Genomic DNA, 26,596 nt, shown 5'->3' with positions numbered 1-26,596 from the left:
TCGGTTTCAACGAATCTGCTCAAGAGACACTGATTTTGACACGAGCCCACAGAGGCTAAAACTTATGCTCGATAAAGAAAGATACCCCCCCCCCACCACCACGCCACATGTAATTCATGACGCCATTCAGAAAGCTAGGAAACTGAAGCGTAGTGGCTTACTTCTAAAGCGACCACTGCAAGAATACCCGCAACAAACAAAGCTCTACTTAACTTACAGCACGAACTTTCCCAATCAAAACAAAATCGTTAAACGACATTACAAAATTCTGGGACAAAAATAAACGTCTGAAACGCGCATTTTCATCCCCTCCTGGCGTCGTTTACCGACGACCATGCAACCTCAAAGACACGCTTGTTCCCTCTCAAATCAATACTTTAGCCCCTTATAATGCATGCCGACCCAATTTAAAGTCACCATGTGTTGTATGTAAAGCAAGGCGAGAAACGAACAAAGCAATCAGCACAAAATCCAAGTTTTCGATTAACATACGAGGAAACCTAACATGCGATTGCTCTAATGTAGTGTACCTAATGAAATGCAACGTGTACAGTATGCAGTACTTCGGACGAACAGAAACCCCATTTAGGATTCGTTTCAATAATCATAGAGCCCATGAGAAATCTGCCCCAAGCCTACCTTTATAAAAATATCTCAACCTTCCCAACCATGCGTTCGACAAACTATCAGTAAAACACTTAGAAACGGAATTCACATCAAACCGAAAGCGTGAAAAACGAGAGTCATACCTCATTCCCAAGTTTTATACCCTCGAAAAAGAATAAATGAAAATCCGGGTACACTTGAAGCAATCAAAGCATTAGGAAAGAATAACGGTAATAATGACAGTAATAATTGAGTTCACGGCACTGCAGCTGTGACGGTCACTGGACAACTGAAAATACTTCTGAGTGTAACTACTCTTCCTGAGTACAGCTGTTGTCTGTTTCTGTTTGTACCTTATTATCCAATCACTTGCGCCAAGCATGAGATGTCAAACAGCAACCCTGTGCACAATCGAGAGGCCCCTACTGCATGCGTAATCCAGAAGCAGACCAGAATTGACATTGCACCCGCTTGCCAGCCTGTGTGGCAATGCGTGGTGCCCCTCTTTCAACGGCGAAACGTCAACGAGGCAATGAGTAGTTAAAGGCTTAAACTTATTAAAAAGCTCTTTTCCTTTCCCCAGACCACCGGAGCCATGAGGCGCCGTCTGGTCGGGAACGATACGTTATTGAAAGGAAGTATATGCCGACCACGGACATCTTAAAGGTGATCGTCGGAAAAGACACGGGAAGGAAAGTGAAGGAAAGGGAGAAAAAAGGGGAAAGAAAGGAAGAAAAGCAAGAAAAAGAAGGTAGCCAAAAAGACAGAAAGGAAGTTGAAGGGGGACGACTGCGTGGGGGGGCGAGGGGGCTAGCTTTACCTTAAGTTTTCTTTTTTTGTGTGTGTGCTCTCTGTGTGCTTTATGTGTGCTTTTTTGTGCTCTCTGGTAAAGATGTAGATTTTAAAGATTTTAAAATAGTTTAGGATATATATATATATATATATATATATATATATATATATATATATATATATATATATATTTATATATGTGTGTGTGTGTGTGTGTGTGTGTATGCGTGTGTGTGTGTGTGTGTGTGCGTCTTCGTAACAATAAATCGATTGAAAGCCTGCTCTGGTCTTTCTGCACGTCTTCTTTTCTGTGCGAGTTGTCCAAATTTTTGCTTCGAGAGGTATAATAGAGTTTGATTAGATATTTGACTGGGTACACATGGTGCATTCTGCTACTTAGTTAAGGACATGCAATGACGAAGTTGACTAAGCCGAGTGACACTAAGACCGAGGTAATTACACCACATCTTTATATTACCATGCTAATGAAGTCATGTAAAGCTACGACCGTGCTAACAGAAGCATGCTAGTTAGCAGGCTAACTGAACCACGCTATTTAACGTGACCTTAATTTTCAGCACGCTAAGGAAAACTGAAATAATGAGACCTTACTTATAACAAGATATTTAGGATCGCTCAAGTTGGGATAATGTTGAATAGCTCCGTAGTAATGAAAACCTTCGTTATCACACCCAATGTATTTATTCCCATTAAAAAAACCTTACAAATCAAGACAGAACTGTTTGTTGTGACGTTCATTGATTCGTATCTAATTAGTATAATTAGCCCCGCCGCGGTGGTCTAGCGGCTAAGGTACTCGGCTGCTGACCCGCAGATCGCGGGTTCAAATCCCAGCTGCGGCGGCTGCATTTTCGATGGAGGCGGATATGTTGTAGGCCCGATTACTCAGATTTGGGTGCACGTTAAAGAACCCCAGGTGGTCGAAAATTCCGGAGCCCTCCACTACGGCGTCTCTCATAATCATATGGTGGTTTTGGGACGTTAAACCACAAATCAAATCAATCAAATCATCAATTAGTATAATCAAAGTAAGACAGAGTTGAATCAGACTGAGTAGACGACAGACCTAAAAAAAACCAAGAAAAATCTCGGTGATAGCGAGCTCCTGTGTGGCTACAGCCGTGCACAAGAAGTGCAAGCTGAAAAAATAATTTCATACGCAAAGAAGCTGCTGCTTAGCGTCCACGCCATGGAACGCGTGACAGTCACACCGGTATTATGACAGTCATTAGCAGCACTGGGGCCTTCTCAGAATGAAGGCGTTTGTATACGAGTTCACACATCAATCAGCATTGTTAACAGCCGCCTGTGTCGAAGATCCAGTCCACGCACCGCGTTTGCTCTTAACTAGGATAAGTGCCCTCGCCGCAGCGCCAGCGAGTGGCACAATTCATCTATCAGCTTTATCACGCGCACAATGCACATATGCACGAAGAAGTAAGAGTTGTATAATTAGGTGGCTAAGATGTCTCGCAATCAATTTTCACACGCTCAAGACGTAACCGCTCACAGCCACACTGCGAGAGCCATGATGCCACCACGATGCGACTGCCCCTCGTGACAACATGCCCTCACTTTTATCTCCAATATTTGATGGAAAGAAGGAATCTGCACGAAAGTGCTGCCTGTACACTTTTGCTACTTTCTGACGGAAGTTTCTTTGCAGCAGCTGGAACGAAAGATCGTGCCCTAAAGAGGACAAACACCGTCGAACAGAGCTATTCAATTATGAAGGCGCGTTTACGCGAGAGTGACATGACACTGACACGACCCCGACGAAGACACGAGGAAGACGCAGACCATCAGCCGACGAGTCACCCGCCGACGAGTCACCCGCTGACCAAATCACCAGACCACCTGGTCACACTAGGCCGACGAGAGCGACGACGCCTCAAAACACAGCTAGTGATCGTAGTGTGACAAGATGAAAGACCGAAAACACCAGCACAACTCATCGGCAGACGTGTCGTTGGTGTGTCGTCGGGAGATCTGTGGCTGAGTGGAAATTTTCCCATTTCTTTGCTTCAAACGAGCACGAAGGGGGCAATCTTTGGGCAGATAACAATTCCCTCTCCGGGGCTTCCATGGTGTTTTCATAGGCGTCTTGCACACCCCACAAAGTGTTTTCTGTGCTTCTCTTTTGTGTCTGACTGCCCCCGTCCCTCAACACTGTGGATTAAGGCGGGGGCAGCACCGCGTAGCCGGAGAGGGGCAATGGCAGAGCAGAGAGCATCGCCGAAATGGAGGTGCAGGTGTGCAAGTTTAGTCGGTGTCACTGCGTGTGCCTCCAATGTGACTACAGGATTGGCCAACAAAACACTGTGACTACGACAAGGCGTGTGCGGTGTGTTCAGGAAACCATTAATGGACTGTTTGTGTCTTCTCAGTGTACATGGGACGAAGACAAGACAAAAGACACTGTATCCAAAACCAGTGTCATGTTTCTCTAGTGTAAACGCGCCTAAAAAGTTGCGAAAATCCACAGAGACCCCATGTATCGAAATCAGTACACGCCTTTCGCTGAAATCTCCTAGAGTCTACTAATTTTGGCGTCATATCTTAACCAAAAACAAACTAATAAACGTGCAGCTACGCTTGTACCGCGTATGACGTTGAGCAGAAGCGTGCGCAAAGAAAAAAAAAGCGATGCCACAGTCACTTAGTGTTTCACTGCCACTCCTAGATGCCGCGAAAACCAGCTGGCTTCTAGGGCACCTCGATGTGTGCGCGAGCATCGAAGTACTCTACTAACCCCCGCGAAATCGGCCAGTGGCATGCTCGGGTTTTGGATCACCGTTTCGCAACTCGAATTTTCGAAGAACTCTGCCCACCAACACGCCTGTGGAAGGCGCGATGTTGAGTTGGAAACAATTACAGCATATCCACGGAGTGAATGATCATGAGTGGGGCGAAGCGTTCATAAGTCCATTCGTGCTTCCGTCCAGCTGTTCGTTGTTGCTTACGTTCGTCCATCTGTCCGTGCGTCCATCCATCCGTCTGTCCGCCCCTGCGTTCTTCCGTATGGCAAAGAGACTGACGACGGAGGAACGCGGCCAGTGGATGATTCAAGGTTTGCCGATAAAAACCCCCGAAGCTTCGCCCCCCTCGCCATACCGCCGCGGTGGTCTAGTGACGAAGGTACTCGGCTGCTTATTTGCAGGTCGAGTGGTCGAATCTCGGATGCGGCAGCTGCATTTTCGATGGAGGCGAAAACTCTGTAGGCCTGTGTACTCAGATTTCGGTGCACGTTAAAGAACCATAGGTGGCCGAAATTTTCGGAGCCCTCCCCTACGGCACATCATTTTCATAAGGTGTTCTGCGACGTTAAACCCCACATATCAATCAATCAATCACTCATTATCGTTCGCTCCTTGGATGTGCTGTGAAACGGTTACTGCATACATGCATACATACAGGTGGCAACCGACCCGCGTTTAAAGGAGCTTCGCCCCTAAAACAATGTGCGACAATCACGCTGAGGTTGGTGCACATTGTTGAATTACTGACTCAGTCGTGGTACTGACGTGTTCACATGCGATGTTTCTTTCTTTGCTATCCACCGCATAAACCCCCACATGCGTGTCTGGCGCCATGCGCGTTCTTGCAGCCGTTTTCGTCAACGTTCGTATCACACAGTCTAAGGCAAAATGACTCGAAAAAGGAGTAACGAAGCCCAATAGGCGCGCTTGATGAACGAATAGACCGTTGAGGAGCTACCACAAAGGGAAGCGTGCCGCGCGAAACCACATAGGCTGCAAACACGCTCCGTTGAGATGAAACGTCCGGGGATGGCAGGCAGTGCGAAAATCGTTGCTAAGGTGACCAATCTCTCCCCCTATTTTGCCGGTGACGGTTCGCGTTGCACCGCGCTCAGAGTGCTCGACCACGGCCGCCTGAATTTGACGATCTAAGAATTACGACGTGGTGCTTGTGTGTACGCTTTGATGAGCGTGGGCTGCTGCTTCTGCGTTTTGCTGCACCCATGAAGTCTGGAGCAAGTCTTGACACGTCACCACGCCGCGCTGTATATCTCTGGCTTCAAGATAGTCAAGACCAACAAACGACAGCAACAGTTTGGAAGGCCAATATGGCGGCCTAGAAGACAACAGGCCTATCGGATATATACTTCAGTCCGACTCAGGTCAGAAAACAGCGCTGGATTCTAAGGCAAGTAGGTTATCATTCTTTATTCTAATCTACTTGTCGCGTGTGCGATACGGATCGCACTTGCCGGCAACGGGCTTGGTCGTGTTGTATATCGCACGCACAAAATGGATCGCAAAGGTTAGCTTCGGCCTCTGCAGTTCGCCTGTGCTTTGCGACTGCCTGGAAATATGCCGCCATTGCCGTCGGCCTCCGGTGCTCACCTGTCTTCGCCGCCGCGATGAGCTCCGGGCTGACGATATTAGGTTGAGACCTCGTCGCCAAGTTGGGAGTCGTCGAAAACACGTTGCGGGTTCTCGTAAAGAGCTTGGTTGTAGTATGTCCTGCGCTGTAAGTGCACCAGCACGGGCTGGTGGGGCTTTCGTTAGCGTCGGAACGCACTAAATATTGGTCGCCATTGCAGTTGGATTTTTTCAGTCGGTAGCAAGCAGCTCGGCGCTGTCCGTCGGACGCGGCGGCAGACTCGCGTTTGCGCGCTGCACTCGCTCGAGTTTGGGGAAAAGGGCTGCATTACCGCCGATTTCTTCGGCGCTATCTCCGAACCAGCTCGGCGCTGTTCATGGCGGAGGCCAAGCGTACGCTCGCTTTCGTGTTCGAAGGTCGCTGGTGGCAGACACTCCGCGTGCAGCGCCGTGTTTGGTCTCGCGTTCTCTTGCTCAAGCTGAACGACGTCGCTCGCTTAGAACGCGCCGACTTGCTAGCGGCATGGTGGGTCGCGGAGATGTGGCTGCGGCCACCGCTCCTAAGCTGTTGCGCTACGGGGATCGAAATGAGTCTTTGACGATGTGTGACATCACGGTGAAATTATTAGCATGTCATATCTCACGTATGTTTTCATTTCACCTTGGACGTATTTCTCATATGCATTTGTATTCATCTTCTGTCACGAGTGACTCACTATTTTGCATACTTATTGTGCAGCCGTGGGCACACACCATGCTGAAGACTGTGTGCGCTGGCGTCTGCGATGCCTTCATCCATCTCTTTCGTCAAACAGCTTCAGAAGGACTGTGCGAGATGTGAAGGTAAAGTTATTTGTGTGTTATATGCGTGCATATAATATATATGCGTGCACGCATATATATTAACGTGCACGTCCTTGTTATATGCGTGCATCGTCATCTTCTGTAACGTGTGTCTATCTATTTTCGCTATATTATTGTACGTGCAGCCTTGGGAACACAACAGGCAGAAGGCTGCGTGCGCTGGCGTCTGCAATGCCTGTCATCTATCGCTTCCGTCGGAGGAGCTCCCCAAGGAGTGAACAAGATTTGACAACGAGACTGGACTCGAACACTTTACCATGAATTCACTTAAAAGAAGAAACTTCATGTGTATGTAGAAAAATAAAAGATTTTGATGTCTCACTTTTGTCTTTCGTTGTTGCCGTGACTGCGAAAGCAGTTGCACATAGGTGGCTAACTACTTTTTCACGTGTTCTTTTGTGCGCAATTTGTTGCTCACTGCGCAGAAATACAGGCGAAAAAAGCATTAGGCCTGGCGAAAAAAATAAAAAAACAATGTTTGAACTGGGGACAAAAAGTTCATCTGATTGGAGTATTTGAGTGTATCAACCGTTCGTCTGGCAAGGTACAACTGTGAAGACTAACGGTTGCCCGGTAATGTGTAAATGTGGGGATTAACAAGTGCCCTATAAGGCGCAAATGTGACGACTAAACTTTAGTCCCTTGAGGTGAATTGTGGGACTAACGGTTACTCCCTAAGGTGTAAATGTGAGGACAAAGTGTTAGTTCCTTGAACTCGTCTGTGGGGACTACTTTTAGGCCTAGTGCCGTTAGTCCTTAAAAGGATTAATGGTTCTGGCAGCCTAATTAGTCCCCAAAAGGACGAACCACACAACCTTCTAACACCCTTTTGCCTTAGAGTGCATGCTCCACGCAGTCTTTGTGCTATGACCCCCGTAGTGCGAGCTTAAAACAACCTCATGTGCCTGAGAAGCTCGGGTGATCCTGCACAGCACCAAAGGTGTGCACTTGCACGTTCTACTTTACATCCGTGTAGAGGGTACTCGGCCCATTGGAAGAAAGAAGAATTAAGCCGTAGTAGGTGTGCTTGCTGTAGGGTTTTCAACATAGGGTAGTGAAGCAAGGCTAATCATTTCGAAGCGGATGGGAACGAGGCAAACAATTCTATCAAGTTCTATATTTGTATCGTTAAGGAAGGCAGAACGCAAGGATGTATTTAGGATGTCAGTCAGTCATTCTGTCAGTCATGGGCATTCAGTCAGTCAGTCGGTCGGTTGGTCGGTCGGTTGGTTGAAAAGTTTGTTGCGAGGGGCTGAAGATTATACGCCGCTGGGATATTAATGAGTGAAGACTAAATGTACATTGAAGACCAACAAGCCAAACTCCGAAACCCTGTGCAGCCCATGTAAGTAAAACAGTTCGCTCAAAGCTGCTTGTTGAAACGCTGTGACAAAACGTGGTTTTCACGAAGGGTGATCCGAAAGGACCCATTAACAAAGAATCAGGGTCAGTGTCGATCACAATTCTTGTGTTTGGCTTTACTAATAGGCGCCATAGTAGTGACGCTTGACAAAGTGTGGAACCAATTAGCTGACGCCACTCATGTGATTCTAACGCTGTTTTCTTTTCTTTTTTAGGAATGGTTCCCTTTTCCTAAAGCTGAAATGGACTTACTTGTAAAGCGTCTAAGGGCATGTATCATGAACTGTGGCTTTTATGATTTTTATCTTAGTTTATCATTTTGTCTGTGCAGCGTGCCAAAAAGGCACCCTGAATCACATATTACATCACGTACATGTTTTTTTTCTTTCCCATCGCAGAGATGTTGGACAACAGACATAATACCGGATGATGTCAGGGTCACGATGGATATTTTCCGGTACCTTCGTCAAGGCATGCTCCTCGCGGGCAGAGATGGTTGACTCACGAACGTATACAAGCATTGTTAATAAACAAGTTTGGACACACTGGAACTAAGAAGTCTGTTTTGCTTTGCTATTACTTATAGACACGGGGTATACATTTAAAGGGTCGTAAAAAGGTCACTCCTAAAACGACGGGCAATGCGACACTGCTGACATTCGCAAGCGCAAACGTGGCGATGTCAGCCTGAGTAGAATTGCATGTCCGCTTTGCTTTGATAAGCAGCCATGCAGGTCTATTCTCTTAAGCTGACGTCTCCACGTTTGTTAGTGTGGCTGCCAGCGGTTCCGTAAGGTCTTTTTAAGAGCGACTTTCTAGCGACCCCTTTAAGCTTCGGTTAAATGAAACATACGATGCTATGTGAGATCCCTGGCAAATGCGATAGTGCCGTACTTGATCTCTTGGCCGGCATACAGCTGAGAATACTACAGCTTTAAAAGAAGGCTGCTCAAAACCAGAAACAATTGCAACTTGACTTTTCATGGATAAGCGTCGTTGTCCGCCTTTAAGTAGAGCAGCAAGCAGGTCATGCATGTCACTGATGGAATTGAAAAGTAACGTGTCCGGTAATTTATGTTAGCTTGGCGCGATAGTAAAACGAAAGTCTGTTGGCCATGAGTAATTTATGCAGCAAGAACACGCATTTGCGAGAGTTACACGGTATGATAGTCTGCCCGTACAGCACATCGTGTGTGCTGTTGCAACATGCTAAAAACGCGTTCGACGGAAAAATTGCAAAGCATTGTTTTAAGAGCCATAGTGTGGGAGCCCACTGTCACGGGTCCCGTTAATTAGGGAGGCGATCGCCGGGCTGATTCCAAGGGCCGAAGTATCGGCCCCCCGACCCGCAACACGAAAGCGTGGACAATTTAGAAGTGGTCCTATTTGGCGCGCCAGCGGACGCCAGCTGTGGCCCAAAGAACAAGTCAGAGCCGAGAGTTGATAAACAAAACAAAATTATATTCTCAGTTATGGCAGATCAAAGGATCCACAAGTATGCTCACTCGACAATCGTTGAATACCATATGTCACCAATCAAACAATATACTACACAGGACAATCAGCCACGCTCGAAACAACGGACACACAGCAATACGCACTACAATGCAGTCGCATGCATCGAATAACCAAGACACTTAAACACTAAAGAGTTAGAAAACTTATTCAGTCCAAAGTTCTTGGAACAAAAGTCTGAATGATACTCTTCCGAGAATCACTCACTCAAAGTCCAGGGTTGTTGTCGCTCCGCTGCCCCCGAAGTTTCTCTTCCAGGAAACCTCCAAACTTCTTCGCCGGAAACACGTCGGCTTCACTCACACAGCTGTTGCCACGCGCCTCCGCTTAATTGCGGTAGACACACAATCTTGCCTGTTGCTCGAGTCTTCACCCCTCAGGTGGAAATCCTCTTCTTCTCCTCCTTTGTCACGGAAGACAAAAGGCTTCGCCCACAAGGCGGAACACCCTACGCACTCTGGTGCATGCTTTCTTCTTCTCCTGTACTGTCACTAAGGACAAAACCTTTCGGACAAAACCAGTCGAGCATGAGTTAGCTTCATGCTCGACTGGATGTTTCATGTAAGAGTGGATGTTGGATTTTAATTTCAACCCTGGAGTTTTCAATTGGGAGCTGTGTTGGGTGTGCTCCCACAGCCTGTTTAGAGGGCGTTGTTGTCCGTGACCCTTCTCAGGTGTCGCGCACAATAAACAGATTAAGTTGGGCGACCACAAATATTCTTCGGACGCATCATGCCAACCCTTTCCAATTGAAGACTACGCCCACGAAGCCTTTGCAGACGCTCAACTTAGTCTGTCGAATGAAAAAAGACATGAGAGTTTGGGTCAGAATATAACCCAGGCAATAAATGTAGCAGTCAACTTTTATTTCATAGAGTCGCGTGAGTGCTTCCAAATGCTGCATAGAAAAACCATGTGGAGGCGTCATTTCGGGAGAAGAGGCACTTGCGCAGCAAGTACATCGAAGTTTGAGTGAAAATTGAAATGTCATGAGTAGTCACAACGTGTGAATTGCGAAGCAGGTGTGTTGTTCAAAGCTTCCCAGCGATCACAAAGGGCTAAGCCGCAATTTTTCATCATTTGCCTTAGCGTCAGTAAACTGTGAAACTACGCATGTATGCGAGTATTACCTCACCGTCACGTTATAAAACTCCTTATGCCACTACAGGCGAATTGTGCGATGAATGCGAGCTCTGAGGCTGCGGAATGACAAGGCAAGTTTTAAAACAGCGCAACCAAAAAGCTTTACGGACCCTTCTACCATCTTCAGAGACCACAGCATTATCAGTACTTACCATCTCAAAAGTGGTCATGTCAGCAGCTACAGAGGTGCGCAGTTAAGAGAAGTCGCGGTCGGGCTGGTTCGTTCAAAACGCTTAACTATTATCTTTACTGAGAAGAAAAAGTAAAGCCATCCTCTCTCTCTCTCTCTTTCTCTCTCTCTCTATATATAAATATATATATATATATATATATATATATATATATATATATATATATATATATATATATATATATATATATATATATATATATATATATATATATATATATATATATGTATATAATTGCAGGGAATAAATTCTTGGACGCCGGTAAATAGTATGAATAAAAAGAAGACACACGTCGAAAAACGGAAAGGTTTCTTACCTTTCCGTTTTTCGACGTGTGTCTTCTTTTTATTCATATATATATATATATATATACATATATATATATATATATATATATATATATATATATATATATATATATATATATATATATATATATATATATATATATATATATATATATATATATATATATATATATATATACTGTACAGCCAGCATGCGAAGAATACTGCCCATCTTAACCACACAAAAAAACAAGCATATCACGAAAATGCATAATAAAGCGTCAAATATAAACTTTCATTATCTTTGTTGCGCAATTTCACCGAAGTCTCATTGACACAGCCATTTTCTTTACTTCTTTTCTGACATGATACACTTCTGTCTATTCTCTGGCCACCAAATTCTAACTCTTCCATCAAATTAAAGTACCACAGTGGGTTACACCTCACGGAAAAATACAAGATCCTCCCCCAGAACTGCGGCACACTTGCCATTCATATGCAGGAGCAAATTAAGGTACGTCACAACAGTCACAACAAAAGCTAGAAGACCGGTCTTTCAGAGCCTTTTCTGAACACTCATCTGGTAACTGCCGCAAGCTCACTTCCTTGATACCCATTGAAGAAATAGTATGAAAAATGTTGGGTAGTAGGCTGGGATTCGCTATGATATTTTTCGTCATTCTTCTGAGGAGCGCAGTATCCGCTAAACACTTGCTGAGAATTTCGTGCCGATTGTTCATGCAGTGGCAACGACGATGATGAATTTTGCCTTAAGTGGGTATGTGCCACAGTTAATAGGTGAACAAGAACAAGCTTTCGTAATTAGTTGGAGCATCGCAAGGCCCACTCGTTGCACTATTCGCATTGTGCGATAATTGTTTATTCGCTGTTCTTTTTCACTGTTTGTTTTGTTCCTAATTGTTGTTTCGCTGTTTTAAAACGCTTTAAAACCCTTATATACACGATGGTTTTCCCCACATCAAGCCTGCCTAAGGCAACTCGCCAACAAGTTGCAAGCACCGGCGTGGCTCAGTGGTAGATTACTGGGTGCCACCCGAGTCCTAGCCCCACTGGGTCATTGGTACTAAGTTATTTTGAATCCTAAGCATTTCTTAACGAACTTCGGTGACCTTGAATCTATCTATCTATCTATCTATCTATCTATCTATCTATCTATCTATCTATCTATCTATCTATCTATCTATCTATCTATCTATCTATCTATCTATCTATCTATCTATCTATCTATCTATCTATGTATCTATCTATCTATCTATCTATCTATCTATCTATCTATCTATCTATCTATCTATCTGTCTGTCTGTCTGTCTGTCTGTCTGTCTGTCTGTCTGTCTGTCTGTCTGTCTGTCTGTCTGTCTGTCTGTCGGTCTGTCTATCTATCTATCTATCTATCTATCTATCTATCTATCTATCTATCTATCTATCTATCTATCTATCTATCTATCTATCTATCTATCTATCTATCTATCTATCTATCTATCTATCTATCTATCTATCTATCTATCTATCTATACGCCTACGACTTTTAGCTCTCCTGGCCGTTTAGACAATGGTATTAGTAACAAACTTGGTATGGCATAACATGACTGTATAAAAACATATTTGACTTGTCATGACATGAAAGTCATGATATGTATGGCATGAATGTCATGATTTACAATTCATGGTCCTCCAGCTTTTGCAGCGGTTTCGTTCACATAGCATGATGCAAAACTGGTATGGCTGGACATGACTGCATGGGGAACACAAGTGAGAGACCCTAACATGAAAATCATGACATGCGTGTCATGTAACAACATGACTACATGCCCCACTCATGATGCGCTCGCGGCCGTTTCGCTAGCGTCACATAATTCCAAATTAGGTAGTACGGTACGTGAAAGGTTGACGAAGGTATGTGACTGGTGCAAAGATTAATCATTAGATGCATGCCATGTAAAAACATGATTACATCCCATGCTCATAATGCGCTGGCGGCCGTTTTGCTAGCTTCACTTATGCCAAACTTGGTAATATGGGACGTGAAGTGAATGAAGGACGAAGGTATGATAATGGCGTAAGCATGAGAAACAAGAGATGCGTGTCATGTAACAACATGACTACATGCAACACTCGTGATGCACTCGTGGCCGTTTCGCTAGCTTCACATATGCCAAATTGGGTATTACGTGGCGTACATGGATGATGAAGGCATGCGACTGGTGCAAACATGATAATCATGAGATTGGTGCCATGTGAGAATATGACTACATGCGACACTGAAAGTGCTAATACATTTCGACGTGAAGCGGTGCGCGTCCTCGCTGGCGTTCATTTTGTCGCGTGGTGCCGGCGTTGCCATGCCAGGCACCGGTCCTGCCATGTACTCGCAGGCGCGCGCTGCGCTGTGCTCCTTTGACGCATGCGCGTTTCAGCGCGTCCGGCGTCCCTCCGTAAACGAAAAGAGGGAGACGCAGTGTTTTCTGGGTAACGCATCGGCACGAATTTCGCGTCGGTTACTGTCGGGCCGTGCCGACGGACGCTGGTCGCATCGGCCACGCCTGGCGTCATGTAGATTATAGAGTGCTCGCGTGTTGCTGGCGTAACGTCGCTCTGCTGAGCGTGCGCGCGCGTCAACGCTACATTTAATATGATGGGCCCTTCATGATGCGCTCGCAGTCATTTTGCTTGTTGCACGTTTACCGAATTTGGCGTTATGTGACGTCAATGAATGACGAAATATATGACTGGTGCAGACATGATAATCCTGAGACGCATGTCACGCAAGAGCATGACAACATACCACGCTCATAGCGTGCTCTCGGCCATTTCGCTAGCCCCTCATATACTAAATGTGGTATCAGGTGACGTTAGCAGATGACGAAGATAAACAACACATCCAAACATTTACCTCCACCTCGTAAAGCTGCGCTGATTTTGAACTGACATATCAAGCTTTCTTATTCGTGCTTCGCATATCGGTTCCCAGTGTACGGGGAATCTGCCTTTTTTTTTGCTAATTTCGTGTTATGTGGTTACGGAAACCGGCCGCACTGTTGGCGCCGGCGGCGGTGGTGAACAACTACGGCGGTGCGCGTGACCCAAGTTGTGATCTCATAACAGCCTTCTCTCTAAAAAAGGGTGTGAGGCAGGGAGACACGATCTGTCCGATTGAATCCACCGCGTGTTCACAGGAAGTTTTCGGGACCCTAGATCAGGAAGAATAAGCGATAGGAGTTAACGGAGAGTATCTTAATAACTTACGATTTGCTGATGACTTTGCTTTGTTGAGTAATTCAATGGAGGAATTATAGGTCATGATTGCTGAACTGGACACACCAAACAGAAGAGGTCTGAAAATTAGTATGCATAAAACCAAAGTAATATGCAACAAACTGGGAAGAAAACAGCACTTTGCGATTGGTGAAGAGATGCTGGAGCTGTAAAAGAGCATGAATACTTAGGAAAGATAGTGAACACGGAGCCGAACCATGAGAGTGAAATAACTAGAAGAATAAAAATGGAGTGGATCAGATTTGGCAAGAATTCTCAAATCATGCTTGGTAATCTACCGCTATACCCATTAAGAAGAAGGTATATAACAACTGAAGCTTGCCGGTACTTACCTACGGAGCAGAAACCTGGAGGATTCCAAATAGAATTAAGCTTAAATTGAAGATGATAATGCCAGCGATGGAAAGGAAAATGATAGGTGTAATTTAAGACATGAAATAGAAGAGTGGGTCAGGGAACAAACTGGGGTATTCTAGCTGGAATCAAGAAGAAATGGCTACATGGGCCGGGCACGTAATGCGTAGGCAGAATAACCGCTGTTCATTAAGAGTAACTATCCGGATTCCAAGAGAAGGGAAGAGGGTGAAGAGGAAACAGAAAGGTAGGTGAATAGATGTGACTAAAAAGCGTGCAGGTATGACGTGGAATCAGAAAACACAAGATCAGGTTGATTGGCAGATCATGAGAGAGGTCCTTGGTCTTCAGTGGACGTAGTCATGCTGATGATTATGATAATGATGATGCTTATGGTGATAATGATGATGATGATGACGATGATGATTATAATGATGATCATGTGAGCACTTGCTCACAGGAACAGAACCTACACTGCTTAAGTAAATCAAGTGATGCAGTATGAACGAGAGGGTGCTGGGTCCCCGTGTCTGATGTGCACAACGTGATGGTGCATTAAAATTACCCAGTCATTACAAACGAGTAAACACCATTCGTAATCGTTACTACCATGATCAACAGCAGGATCAAGAGCATCCTCTTCTCGCATAAAGATTCACATGAGCAGATATGTAGTTGCGAAAAGATTAGAGTGTCTTTTTTTCAGGTGTCACGCAATATGAATTGATTATCTACAGTGTGACTTGAGTGGCCCACCCGTTACAATCAGCATGATACATCATTATAGTCATCGATGACAGTATCAACGTTACCTTTTGTTAGAGTAGTATTCTTTAACCTGTCAAGTTGTAGGAATTTCGTTATGGATTGGAGCTCCAGGCTGCCATGTCGCAGTGCTGTGTCACAATTTACCATCAGCTCTCAAGAAACTGCTCTCTTCATGGCTACGTTTACATAGGTTCACTAATGCTTCTTTCGAGGGAGATCAGGCGAAATTTCAAATAGGCCCTGATGTGACCCGTCAAATAGCAAACTGAATTCAGGACATCCAGGCAGTGATGTAGGTAGTTTGGTTGCTATTTGTCGCGGGTGCAGTAAGTGTGCGGTGTTTAATGGAGCGCTATATTTTCTGCAAAATTATTTTTGAAGATACGTGAGACAAATGCCACATTATCCCACTTAATTTACGTTTCAGGTTGAGCTTAGCATAGTCTTCTCCAAGATGAAGTTCCAGCAACCACTTCTTTGACATACGACCACAGTAAATCTGCATTTGTTCTATTGGTAATTCCACAAATAAGCTCCTCAAATGCGTAGTGTCGAAGCGGTTTCAAGGGACCTGCAGAAGTGTACCACATTGCGTCATTTGGTGTTGCAAAACAAAAAAGTAAAAGCAGCATATGTACGATGAGCACAGGGAGGAATCGACGTGTTTCTCATAACGTGTCATTTTTTATTTTTTTCGTTGCAGACGCGCAGTTCTACTTTTTAGGTTGAAATGACTGAAAAATACAGGGACGTGATCATATTGTTTATCTTACCTTCATACGCCCTAGACGATCATTCTTCGCGCCTTGTCACTAGGTTAGGAACGTGGCCACTTACTCAGTAATATAGAGACAAAGCTCTTTTAGGGAAAACAAGAAAACTTTGCATATGCATAAGAAGACACATACATGCTATTTTATATGACAGAATGATATTAGGGGCAAAAAGGCACTAAGATGAGAAGCAGACAAAAAAAACGTTGGCAAGAAATATTTATATTGACCGTGGAATGTGCAAGGTACAACGTAATGGCTGTGATGTAGGTTCGTGATAAAGGAATGTGAACAGAAATATTTAAACACCGGAGGGTGCAGAGGAGGAGAGGGAGGTACAAAAATTTTACCTAGATCCAGCGATGCTTTAGAAGTTCTTTTAAAGAAGTTTCTTCTCTCTATACCTGGTAACCTAAGAATTATGTTCCATCGACTCTAACGCACTACAGTCGTCCCAACATGTGTCAGTGGTCAAGCCAAAGTGGTACGTGCACCGATTGGGGAATGCTGTGTTGAGGGAATTTAAAAGAAGTAGATTTCAGGAAAAAAAACATGTTTAAAGGTAAGCACGTGTGCCAGATATGCTATAGATGACTTTCACTCTAGTTTGTTTCTTTTTATTATGCTGAACCCTTCAAGGTGCTTGGGTGCTTTTTTGTCACTCATATTCTCTACCTTCAAAAATCAAACATTTCTTGCATAACACTAAAATGAGCATTCAGGCGTTGTGCGTAGAATCTCTTCAGTTGTGAATCTTTATATCGTACATAGTTATTGCCTGAAATATGTCAGACCAACGTCGCTCTTCAGCTGTCAGTAAAACAATTAAACGTTCGTATTGCAAAGTGAGCAAAATGAACGAGAAGAAAGAACACAAGGAAGCACTGATAAAACGTTAAGCTTTGTTTATGTTCACAATCATCATTTATTGATATCAGCTTATGCTAAACTCCCATTAGCGACGGCGATAACCGGGGTAACCAGCAGCAAATCCGCCGTAGCCCGCAGCGCCATATCGACCAGTCCCGAAGGCAGAACCATAGCCGTTGGGACGCGCGTATCCACCGTTGCCGTATCCTCCTAGGCCCTGTCCATACGAAGAGTAGCCGGAACGCCCGTACCCACCGTACCCGTAGGCACCGTTGGCAACAGCAGTTGGGCCGTATCCGCCATATCCGCCGTAGGCACCGGGGGCTCCGTAGGCCCCGTATCTGCCGTATCCATTATTGTAGCCCGGGATCGAAGCCCTAGCGCCATAACCTGGAGCACCGTATCTTGCAGCACCAAAACCTGCAGAAGCTGCAGTTCCTCCTGGAACCGGAGGGACTACCGGAGCGGCGTTGAACACGACGTCGGCGCTGGCTCCGGGCGCTGTACCCGGCTCGTTTGTATCCACCGTTGCACGGAAGCCGTTGGCATCGGCTACGTAGTTAACGCGACGGTAGAGGCCGTATACGTCCGTGTATCCATATGAACCGGTCTTCACGTTGTTGGCATCCCCCTGCTCGCTGCGGTACTGCCGGTTGCCTAACTCATCCACAATGTCGTAGTTTGTGCTGTATGGTTGAGGTGGCTAGAAAGAAGGGAGACAAATAACATGAGATGCACGGGCACGCAGAAGTAAACGAAATAAAGCTCACTATGAATTGTTGATGTTCACTTTATGTAAGGTACGGCAAAAAAGCAGCGTCAGGTTCGACCTCTCAAGTGCGGAATTAATAGAATTCATGTCAACTGTTTGTTACAGGGAAAATCTTGGGTGTTTTTTTCGTTTTGTATTACGTCTCGGTAAATTTTAAGACGAGTGCAATATGCCTGTAATTTACTATAGATTTGTGTTACAGCTGTGAAATTATTTCAGTACATACGAACAAGAACAACTTAAATGTCTCCCAGTTACACTGACTCTTGTTAACAAAGTGTACTAATTGCGATGTGAAGTCTGGCAGATACCTAACACATTCTTCGGAAAAGTATAAGTTTAAATTGATGAAAGTAGAGGGAAGAAGAAGATGTGCTTCCATAGATAGCAGGGTTGCGGGAAGACTTTTGAGTAAGTAAGTGTGCTATCGTGGATGGCTATTTAGTTTCATAGCACATGCCTAGAGCTCAACCTTCTGGAAATCTCGAGCTATCGGTTACGAGAGATTATTGTTCGTTTCGAGAGCTTCATAAACTTCTCAACCTTACAAGCCTTGTATGCGGCGCAGTGCTCCATCTCACATTCGGCGTTCGATGTATGTGTCGGGCAGTCTTATGCTAGCTGCTGCTCTAATTTCAAACAAAATTGGTGACCGAAAAGTAGTATCACTCACTCCAGCGAAGTCGGCATATCCCTGGTAAGGAGTGCCCACCGCAGGGCCAATGGGGCGACCGTAGCCTGGATCTTGGTATCCCACGGTTGTTTGTTGGCTGTTCTGTGCAATGGCTCGCGCCGCAACGCAGGCGAGGAACAGCTGAAACTGGATTGGGAAGGAAACATTTTTATCAGAATGCACCACCTTTAAGCTGCATAAGTAATTTGAAGAAAGTGTAAATTCCTAAAGTTGGTGGAGCTGACGTAAACTACGCCAGCGGAAAGTTTGTGGGAAAGAAAACTTGTGGAGTAATTAAAAATTATTCGTAGTGAAACATAGGCACGGAGATGTCGTCACCACTTAATAATAGTTTTTGACGAGGTTTAACGTCCTCAAACCACGATATGATTATCAGAGACGCTGGAGTGAATGGCTCCGGGAATTTAGCACTCCTCGGGGCTGTTTAACGTGCACCTAAATTTAAGTACCCGGGAGGGAAAAATTTACACCTCCATGGTGAATGCGACTGCCGCGGCTGGCATTCGGTTGTGAAAGTCGTCACGAAGTGGAAAGAGTTCCATGCGAATTTTGCGGAGTATAGAGGCCAGGTTCGCAACCATGATTAGGTGTCAGGAGTAAGATACCAATCTTTCATTTGAACACGCGAGGAGACTCAAAAGATTTTGCATATACCAAACCAAAAAAAAATTTGGCAGAAAACTAAACACCTGTAAATTTTCATGAAACGGGACATGACATATTTTATAAGTTTTCAGACCTTCACACACAATGCTTCATTAAGGAAAAAAATATACCATTAAGAACTTGTTTTCTTTGTTAAACACAAATAATGTGATCTAACAAACAATCATGCCAAGGAAAGTATAGGTGATTCATTTAAAAGTGATTGTAATGTAAATGTGAAATAAAAAAAAAGAAAGAAAAGACAACGTTCCTTGGGCAAGTTATCTTCCTTGGTAAAGAACGCGTACGAACCTTGAAAGTATGCGAACATCAACATAAACCATGAGCTGCATTTGATTTAAGATTAAGAAAAGTCTGGTATCAGAAAGCTGTACGATACTGTCAGTAATTGTCATCCGCGAAAATTTTGAGAAAACTGCAATTATCACCATGTATGCCATAGCTATCATTTATTACGAACCGTCATTTCATTAGGACGACATTGCAACAGCTATGGGGGCACTGCTCAGTCGGAGAGTGCAGTACCTCTTGTCAATGTCTTAATAGATATCTGAATGCACGCCGCTGCTTTCTTGATACTCCACAAGGAATGAGAAAAATGCCGATCAAGAAGAGGGCAAGGTGGAGGAATGGGCCCTCGATTGCTATTCATTCCACGTGGACCTTGAAAAATGAAGATTGTCAGGAAATATTACTTTATTATAGGAATTAAAGACTATAGTGCTCTGTTCAGTGAGGCTACAGATAACACACCCACTACTGGGGACCTTAGTTGAGAATTTGGATGAGTAGAGGTTGGTGCGTAAAGTGTAGAAGAGAGAGCTGCATGCAATACAGACAATGCAACACACGTCCTTATTGGCTGCCAGCCTCATGAGCCGGTAAAACAGTATATTTCAGTTGTTGAATTTCTCAAGAATGACGTTTGTTAAGGAACGGAGCGTTGTATTAGAAGTGTTAAACTTGGTTAGAACGCATAGAGAGAGTATTAGAAAATGAATCGAGCCAGCTTATCTTGATACTCAACAAGGCAAGCATGTGAACATTGCATTGTGCTACTGATAACTAGGCCAGAATTTCAAAAGTCAACGAAGAACACTGTAAATAATGTGACTACTCAAGTGGCGCTACAAGGCACATGTGAATGAGCATGTTTCCTCCTGGCACAGAAGCACAAGGGGGCAAATACTGGAGCGCGCGTAACGAGAACGACCAAAATTATTTATGCCGCACAAGGCTCATTTGGAGACGGCATGTTATGTCAGGTCAGAGAAGGTGTGTGGAATACTTTTCTTGAGCATCTAAGATTTTACGTCCCAAAACTACGATATGATAATAAGACACACCTTAGCGAAGGGCTCAGTGAATTTAGACCGTATGCTGTTCTTTAACGTGCGCTGGCATCACACAGAACACGGGCCTCTGCTATTTCCCCTTCATCAAATTGCAGCCGGCGCGGCTGTGATCAAGCCCGCTACCTTCACGTCAGGAGCCGAGCACTTCAACTAATGGTCCACCACGGCCGAAAGAAGAAGTTTCAAGGATCCATTTCAGAGAAATGAGCCAACTGCGGCTTTTGGCGTGATTGATTCATCGTAAGCTCGTCAGGTATCTAGAATTATTCGAACCAGTTGGGGTGAATGAGTCGACTAGATGGAAAGGTAAGTCTAGTTATGATGCTCTTTAGTAAGATCCTCAACTATAAGACTAGAAAAGGACAAAATGAAACTTTAAAAACAAGGTTTTTTTCATTGTTGAAGGATACGCACAGCATCTTGTCACGATCTACTGAAATATTTCAGTGCTCCTCACATGGTACGAGCTGCATCACTCGGTGACAGCCGTTCAAATGGTTGCCATAGTTTCCTTTTACGGCTAGCAGAAACGCAGATAACATTCTTACTCTTGATCACTTATATAAACTAGAAGGATTTTAACGTATTATCGCTGTCTTCCCCATGCAAAAGCAGGAAGAATTCATACAAGGTTTTTCAAACTCATTCGCTAAAAGCTGCTCGAAATTTGCATCTTGAGTTGAACAAACCGAAAATAAATTATAAAAAATAGACGCCCATATTCTTACCCTGGGAAACATGTTACGGTTTCTTCGTACTGGTGGCGAGTATTTCAGCGTACTGCGATAGCAAGTCGCTACCGAAGCAGTGAAATGAGTGTGTATGATCTGAGTGTCTGGCTGAAGACATTTATACTTATGCTCACGGCATGTGCAATTCTCTAGAGATCACGTGATGAAAATGCCTGCATTTGAGTGGCTGGCGCGGGCGCACGGCTGCGTGTGTTAGCGTGTGCCTTTCTGTTTTGCGATCTTGCAAAACGGAGTTGTCGCGCACGCCCTAACGTAAGTTCCGTAACCGGGTGAGTTGCGCGCCGCACTGAAAGCGTGACACCTTCATGGTCCCTGCGTCGCGGGCACAAAGAGCGCGCAGTTCACACTTGCGGGATTCCAAGCGACGCTGTGGACATGAAATTTCAGTGCGCGCAAATGCGCATTTGCTGGCTACAAAGCGAGGTTGTTTTCTCAATCTCAGCATGCCATTTTGCGCTTAATTTTCCTTGGCAGAATTCGTTGATTGTTTGAATGAATCTTTGTTTACATTATACTGTTGTTTTCATCCTGAAGAAACTGAGGTCTGTTTTGTTTACTCATATATCCGGAAGCGTTTTGTATTTTGTTACCACGGACAGACGTTCCCCTCGGTAGCTGATTATTGTACTTAATTATTTGTTTTACATATGCATTGGATCGCTTACAACGTGCTCTTCGCGGCGCGGAATAATAACGCGATGTTACCCGAATGCATTGGCACACTGTGTACCGATACGTACTGGGGTGTCGTAAAACACGTAAGATGATTCGTGTGAGCGCTTGAATAACAGTGCAACTTAGCCAGAGAGAAAGTCCGTCCCGATGTTCATATGCGTCAAGCAAACTCCGATGGTAATTTTTCTGAAAAAGTGGGCACACAAGCATGGATGCTAGAAAGAAGACGCGATATCATGTTTCGGAAGTCTTTTTTGGTTAGAAGAGTAATCACTGCATTTTGCAAAAAGCAAGAGCCTTCGACCTGCTTGAGGCATTGTTGTAATCTAGTTTGCAAGACGTATACGCCCGAATATATATAAAAATTAGAGCGCAGGAATAATAAATATTATATTATTTGATTCACAAAGCGTGACTCATTACTAAAGGGTGAGACAAGCCTGAGGCGGGTCAGTTGCGAGGACAGCATGAGCTCATCGTTGACTTCTTTCTACAAATAAATGAGTCTGTGTCATACCAGTCGCATCGTTCCCATCGAGATACCAAGCAGGCTCTCGCTGGCAGTAATACGCGCGTTATATTTCTTACACTTGCAAGCGCTACGGATGAAAAGATCCCCGCAAATGATAGGGGATATAATTCTAAAACAAAAATTAGGGGACCCTGAAGCTTCACTTTTATGAATTCAACACGATAGCGATATCGTTTTCCTAGTACGTATATATTTCAACCACTTAGTCCATACGTTTTATTGCATTTTGATTGATATGTGGGGTTTAACGTCCCAAAACCACTATATGATTACGAGAGACGCCGTAGTGGAGGGCTCCGGATATTTAGACCACCTGGGGTTCTTTAACGTGCACCCAAATCTGAGCACACGGGCCTACAACATTTCCGCCTCCATCGTTTTATTGCATGATGTTACTCGAGACGTTTAAATAGTGGTTTGCTAAATGCAATCGGTGGCTTGTGTCACTGAAGCTTTCGCATATGGTGGTGTACAGTGTAATGAGTAGCATGCTTCAACCCACGAGTATAATACGTGAGAAATGTTTTCGAACATGCTATGAACCCGCTACATGGTCCTAAGAGAATGCGTGCAGAAACATGTGTGCTCTTCGTAATGGGTGGCTCACTTCAAACCATGAAGTGGTTATGATAACCACTCGTTTTTACGCCGAATGACAAAGTATGCTTGTGTCACGCAATCACTGAGATATTACATGTTGTATTGTGAAGCTTGTGTACAGGACACGTGCGTTTGTAAAGTATCAACGACTTTTCACTGCATTTCCAAGCAGTGGATGTTATTTGCAGCTTATTTCAAAGCAGACGCGTGGATATGAGGTAGAAGACCTGCTTGCTACGCAAACGGCCAAGATTCGATCCTCACTCAGATTCAAAATTTTCCGTTACTTAATTCATGTTTCTCGATATTGTGGTCCTGCAAAGGATAATTTCTCGCTGACAACCAACGACGCCCACGCCGGCACAGATGCCGACGTTGACTCCGGAGTTTCTGCGAAACGAGTTCCTCAAAGTTATCACGTTAACGACATTTTGATGGCTCATAGTTAAGACAGCCTAAAGAGACTCTTTGTTGTTTACAAAGATGAAGCAGCTTTCTCTGGGCAAAATTGAGAGCTTTATTTTTGCATCAGGCTGACGTGCAAGGGAGGAGCTTTCGACATTTTGGTAATGGAAGATGAAACCTGGCACTTTGCTCTTAGGACTATATAACATTACGAATCATCACAGCAGTGAGAATTTGCGCTATAACTGAGTGCGGTGATCGACCTCAAGAACAGCGCAAGCCTGCCTCAGATTTAAATCAGCTGCACTGATATATTTCAAATTATTAGCATTATAATGAAGACCAACTGTTTTAATCTATTGCTTGAAACTAACGCACCTTTGTGCCTTCTTTGTATCTATGCGCTCTAAACCTAGCCATAAAATGAAGTTCACAATACGCATAAATTGGTACTTCCCTCGATAGACCCCTTTTTCTATTTCTTACACTGAAATGTAACTATAAGGTTTGACATAATCGTGCGAATGGGGTAGGCGGTGAGGAGCTGAAAGGTTGCCTTTTTGTAGTCGTCTATGAGTAGGCGTGACTTATGCCCCATACATTTACTTAGTCGAATGCAGGTGCTACGATGAACCTTCGGCACCGCTAGTGGGGAACCTTGCGCACGCCTACGTTTTCAAAGCCTACATACACACTGGAATGACCGTTACATCCACTGTTGAGTAGGCGTCAAGACAGAGCAACAACTTCAAAAAACAACCGATATTGATGGGCTGTAATTTTGACGCAAGGAGTCAGGAAGCCTATTCTAATAGATCGTGGAACTTTTTCGGCATAAAGAAGTTTGGAAACTCCTGAGTGACAATAAGATCTAGTTGAATTGTGTAGCGGACAAGCTTGCTGCCACTAGTCGGTCCTTCCACAATGCGTTTCTCAAACAGCAATCTGAATTTTGAAATTTCTACATGTAAGTCGTTTAAAGCTACAGCGAAAGAAATTTTTTTGAGCAAAAACATTTTGCGCAATTCTGAAATTACAACAAATACCAACCTCCTTCTGCTTCCTGACACACATTACAGTTCAGAAAAAAGTACAGTGTTAGGCTCTGAATAATGTTTACTTGCCAGTCATTTGTGGTTACCACCAATGCTGGGAAGGACTAAACTTTATTAATATAACGAGCCAATGACGCCTCCACCAATAGTAGCGGCGTCCAGATTTCAAGGCTATGTGAGCCGTGGCTTTGCGCCCCAACCTGTTCACTAGGATTGGCTGGTCCTGAGGACCTGACCAAACCAGCTGAGCCTGCCAGCGGTGAACGGTTCGTTGGGGATGAGATAGACAACGACGGTGTTACGTTTACGCCCAACCCGGCAGGGGCAGTTCCATTGCATTCCTTAGTCTATTTGGTCGGGAATATTGGTTTCAGAAGCGTGTAATGCGGTTGAAGTTCGTTTGAACTATTCTGAGGCTCTTCACTGCGTCTCTGCTCAGCCAGGCCGTATATGAGCGTTGTGCTTTATGGTCCGTTTGCAGAGGGCGCAAAAATCGGGGCACATTTTGGTATGGCTTCCAATCTCGATTAGGCCAAGCTGATGAAATGGTTTTGTCAGCCCATTTTGACGATCCAGGTCACGCATACATGACATGCGTATCCTGCGGGTTTTTTACATTAACCAGAAATTCTAAGGCTTCCTGTGATGGTGGCTACATGAGCATAATCTTTAAGACGATTAAAAATATAGAGACAGATTATGTTTTTATGAAGAGGGAAATGATGTAGGCTCGTGTGCTCAGATTTTGGTGCACGTTAAAAAAACCCCAAGAGGGGGGAAATTTCCGGTGCCCCGCACTACGGCATCTCTCATAATCATGTGGAGGTTCTGGGACACTGAACTGAACACCGAACTGGACATGTATCAATCAACGCAGATTATTAGCAATGCACAAATATGGGGACAGACTTCCTGGGCGTGTGGACGTTCGTTCTGGAAGTTTCTACGCGAACTTTGAGATACGCTCACGACTACGACTTGCGCTTTGCACGTCTAAGCAGAAAGCTTCGTGTGCGAAACTAATGTAATTCCACGCCTGGTTTGCTGAAACCAAGTTTTTTATGGAAGGTCATTGACGAGAACATTTGGAATACCAGGAAGGTAAATGCATAAACTTGGGATGCCAAACAGGTAGGGCTTCCAACGGAAACGACCGAATACCATCGCCAGCTAAAATGGTTCAAAATATCTGAATATTGTACGCTTAATAGTAATTTACTAATAGAGACAGTGGATTTTATTAAAGATGACGCGAGTGGTGCCAACGAACTACGAGAGTGTAGGAAATGGTCGGTTGATGACTGCGTGAAAACTAAAACTGGATTCCCCAGCTTTAGTAACCTGAGGTTTTATTAGATTTGTAGTAAGTACACAACACAATTACGCACAAAGACAACATTTACTTCTTTTACAAACACCCTCGCCGTTAATTATTCAAGCCACATCAACCACCGTCCGGGAATGCCGGGCGGTAAGCTTCACGTACACTCCACCTTCAGGGTTTCCCACCAGACTCGGAACAGTCATGAGCAAGGAATTTTGAGATTTCTCGCATATATCAAGCTCGTAGTCTCGTAGTCTCGCAAAGTTTTCATCAAGGCTGTCTTCATTGTCAACAATCCAACCCGTTTGCCAAGACATGTCCTCTGGCAAAGGCCAAATGAGAAATACGCGGCACTAGGGCGCTTTTTGGATTTTCCTCAGAAAACCGGTCAGGCATGAATTTTTCTGGCTCTTCCCACAGGTCTGGGTCACGACGCACGTACCACGCCGGTGCGATGATGTTCACGCCGGCAGGAATGAAGTGTCCGAGAACCGTAGTGTTTTTAATGCAGCATCGAGCCACCATGAGCGGGACAGGAGGGTACAGACGCAACGCTTCCTTGACGACCATTGAAGTTTCC

At 44.5% G+C, this 26,596-nt stretch overlaps 1 protein-coding gene across 1 annotated transcript in view; it reads right to left on the bottom strand.

Moving 5' to 3' along the window:
• The window catches only part of LOC119185269 (uncharacterized), a 56,191-nt gene extending 34,707 nt beyond the window's left edge, over nucleotides 1-21,484 (bottom strand). Inside the window, exons 1-4 of the mRNA XM_075866834.1 lie at nucleotides 21,402-21,484; nucleotides 18,632-18,778; nucleotides 17,280-17,889; nucleotides 7,526-7,553 (exon numbers count right to left, since the gene is read on the bottom strand). Of these exons, the coding sequence (XP_075722949.1) occupies nucleotides 7,526-7,553; nucleotides 17,280-17,889; nucleotides 18,632-18,778; nucleotides 21,402-21,413 (797 nt within the window). The 5' untranslated portion in view covers nucleotides 21,414-21,484. The remainder of the gene's footprint in view (nucleotides 1-7,525; nucleotides 7,554-17,279; nucleotides 17,890-18,631; nucleotides 18,779-21,401) is intronic.
• Nucleotides 21,485-26,596: the final 5,112 nt, after the last annotated feature.

Source organism: Rhipicephalus microplus, chromosome 1 (assembly GCF_043290135.1).
Source record: "Rhipicephalus microplus isolate Deutch F79 chromosome 1, USDA_Rmic, whole genome shotgun sequence".
NCBI lineage: Eukaryota > Metazoa > Arthropoda > Arachnida > Ixodida > Ixodidae > Rhipicephalus > Rhipicephalus microplus.
The sequence above is the reverse complement of the archived record's forward strand: the minus strand, read 5'-3'. Positions and strand labels throughout refer to the sequence as shown.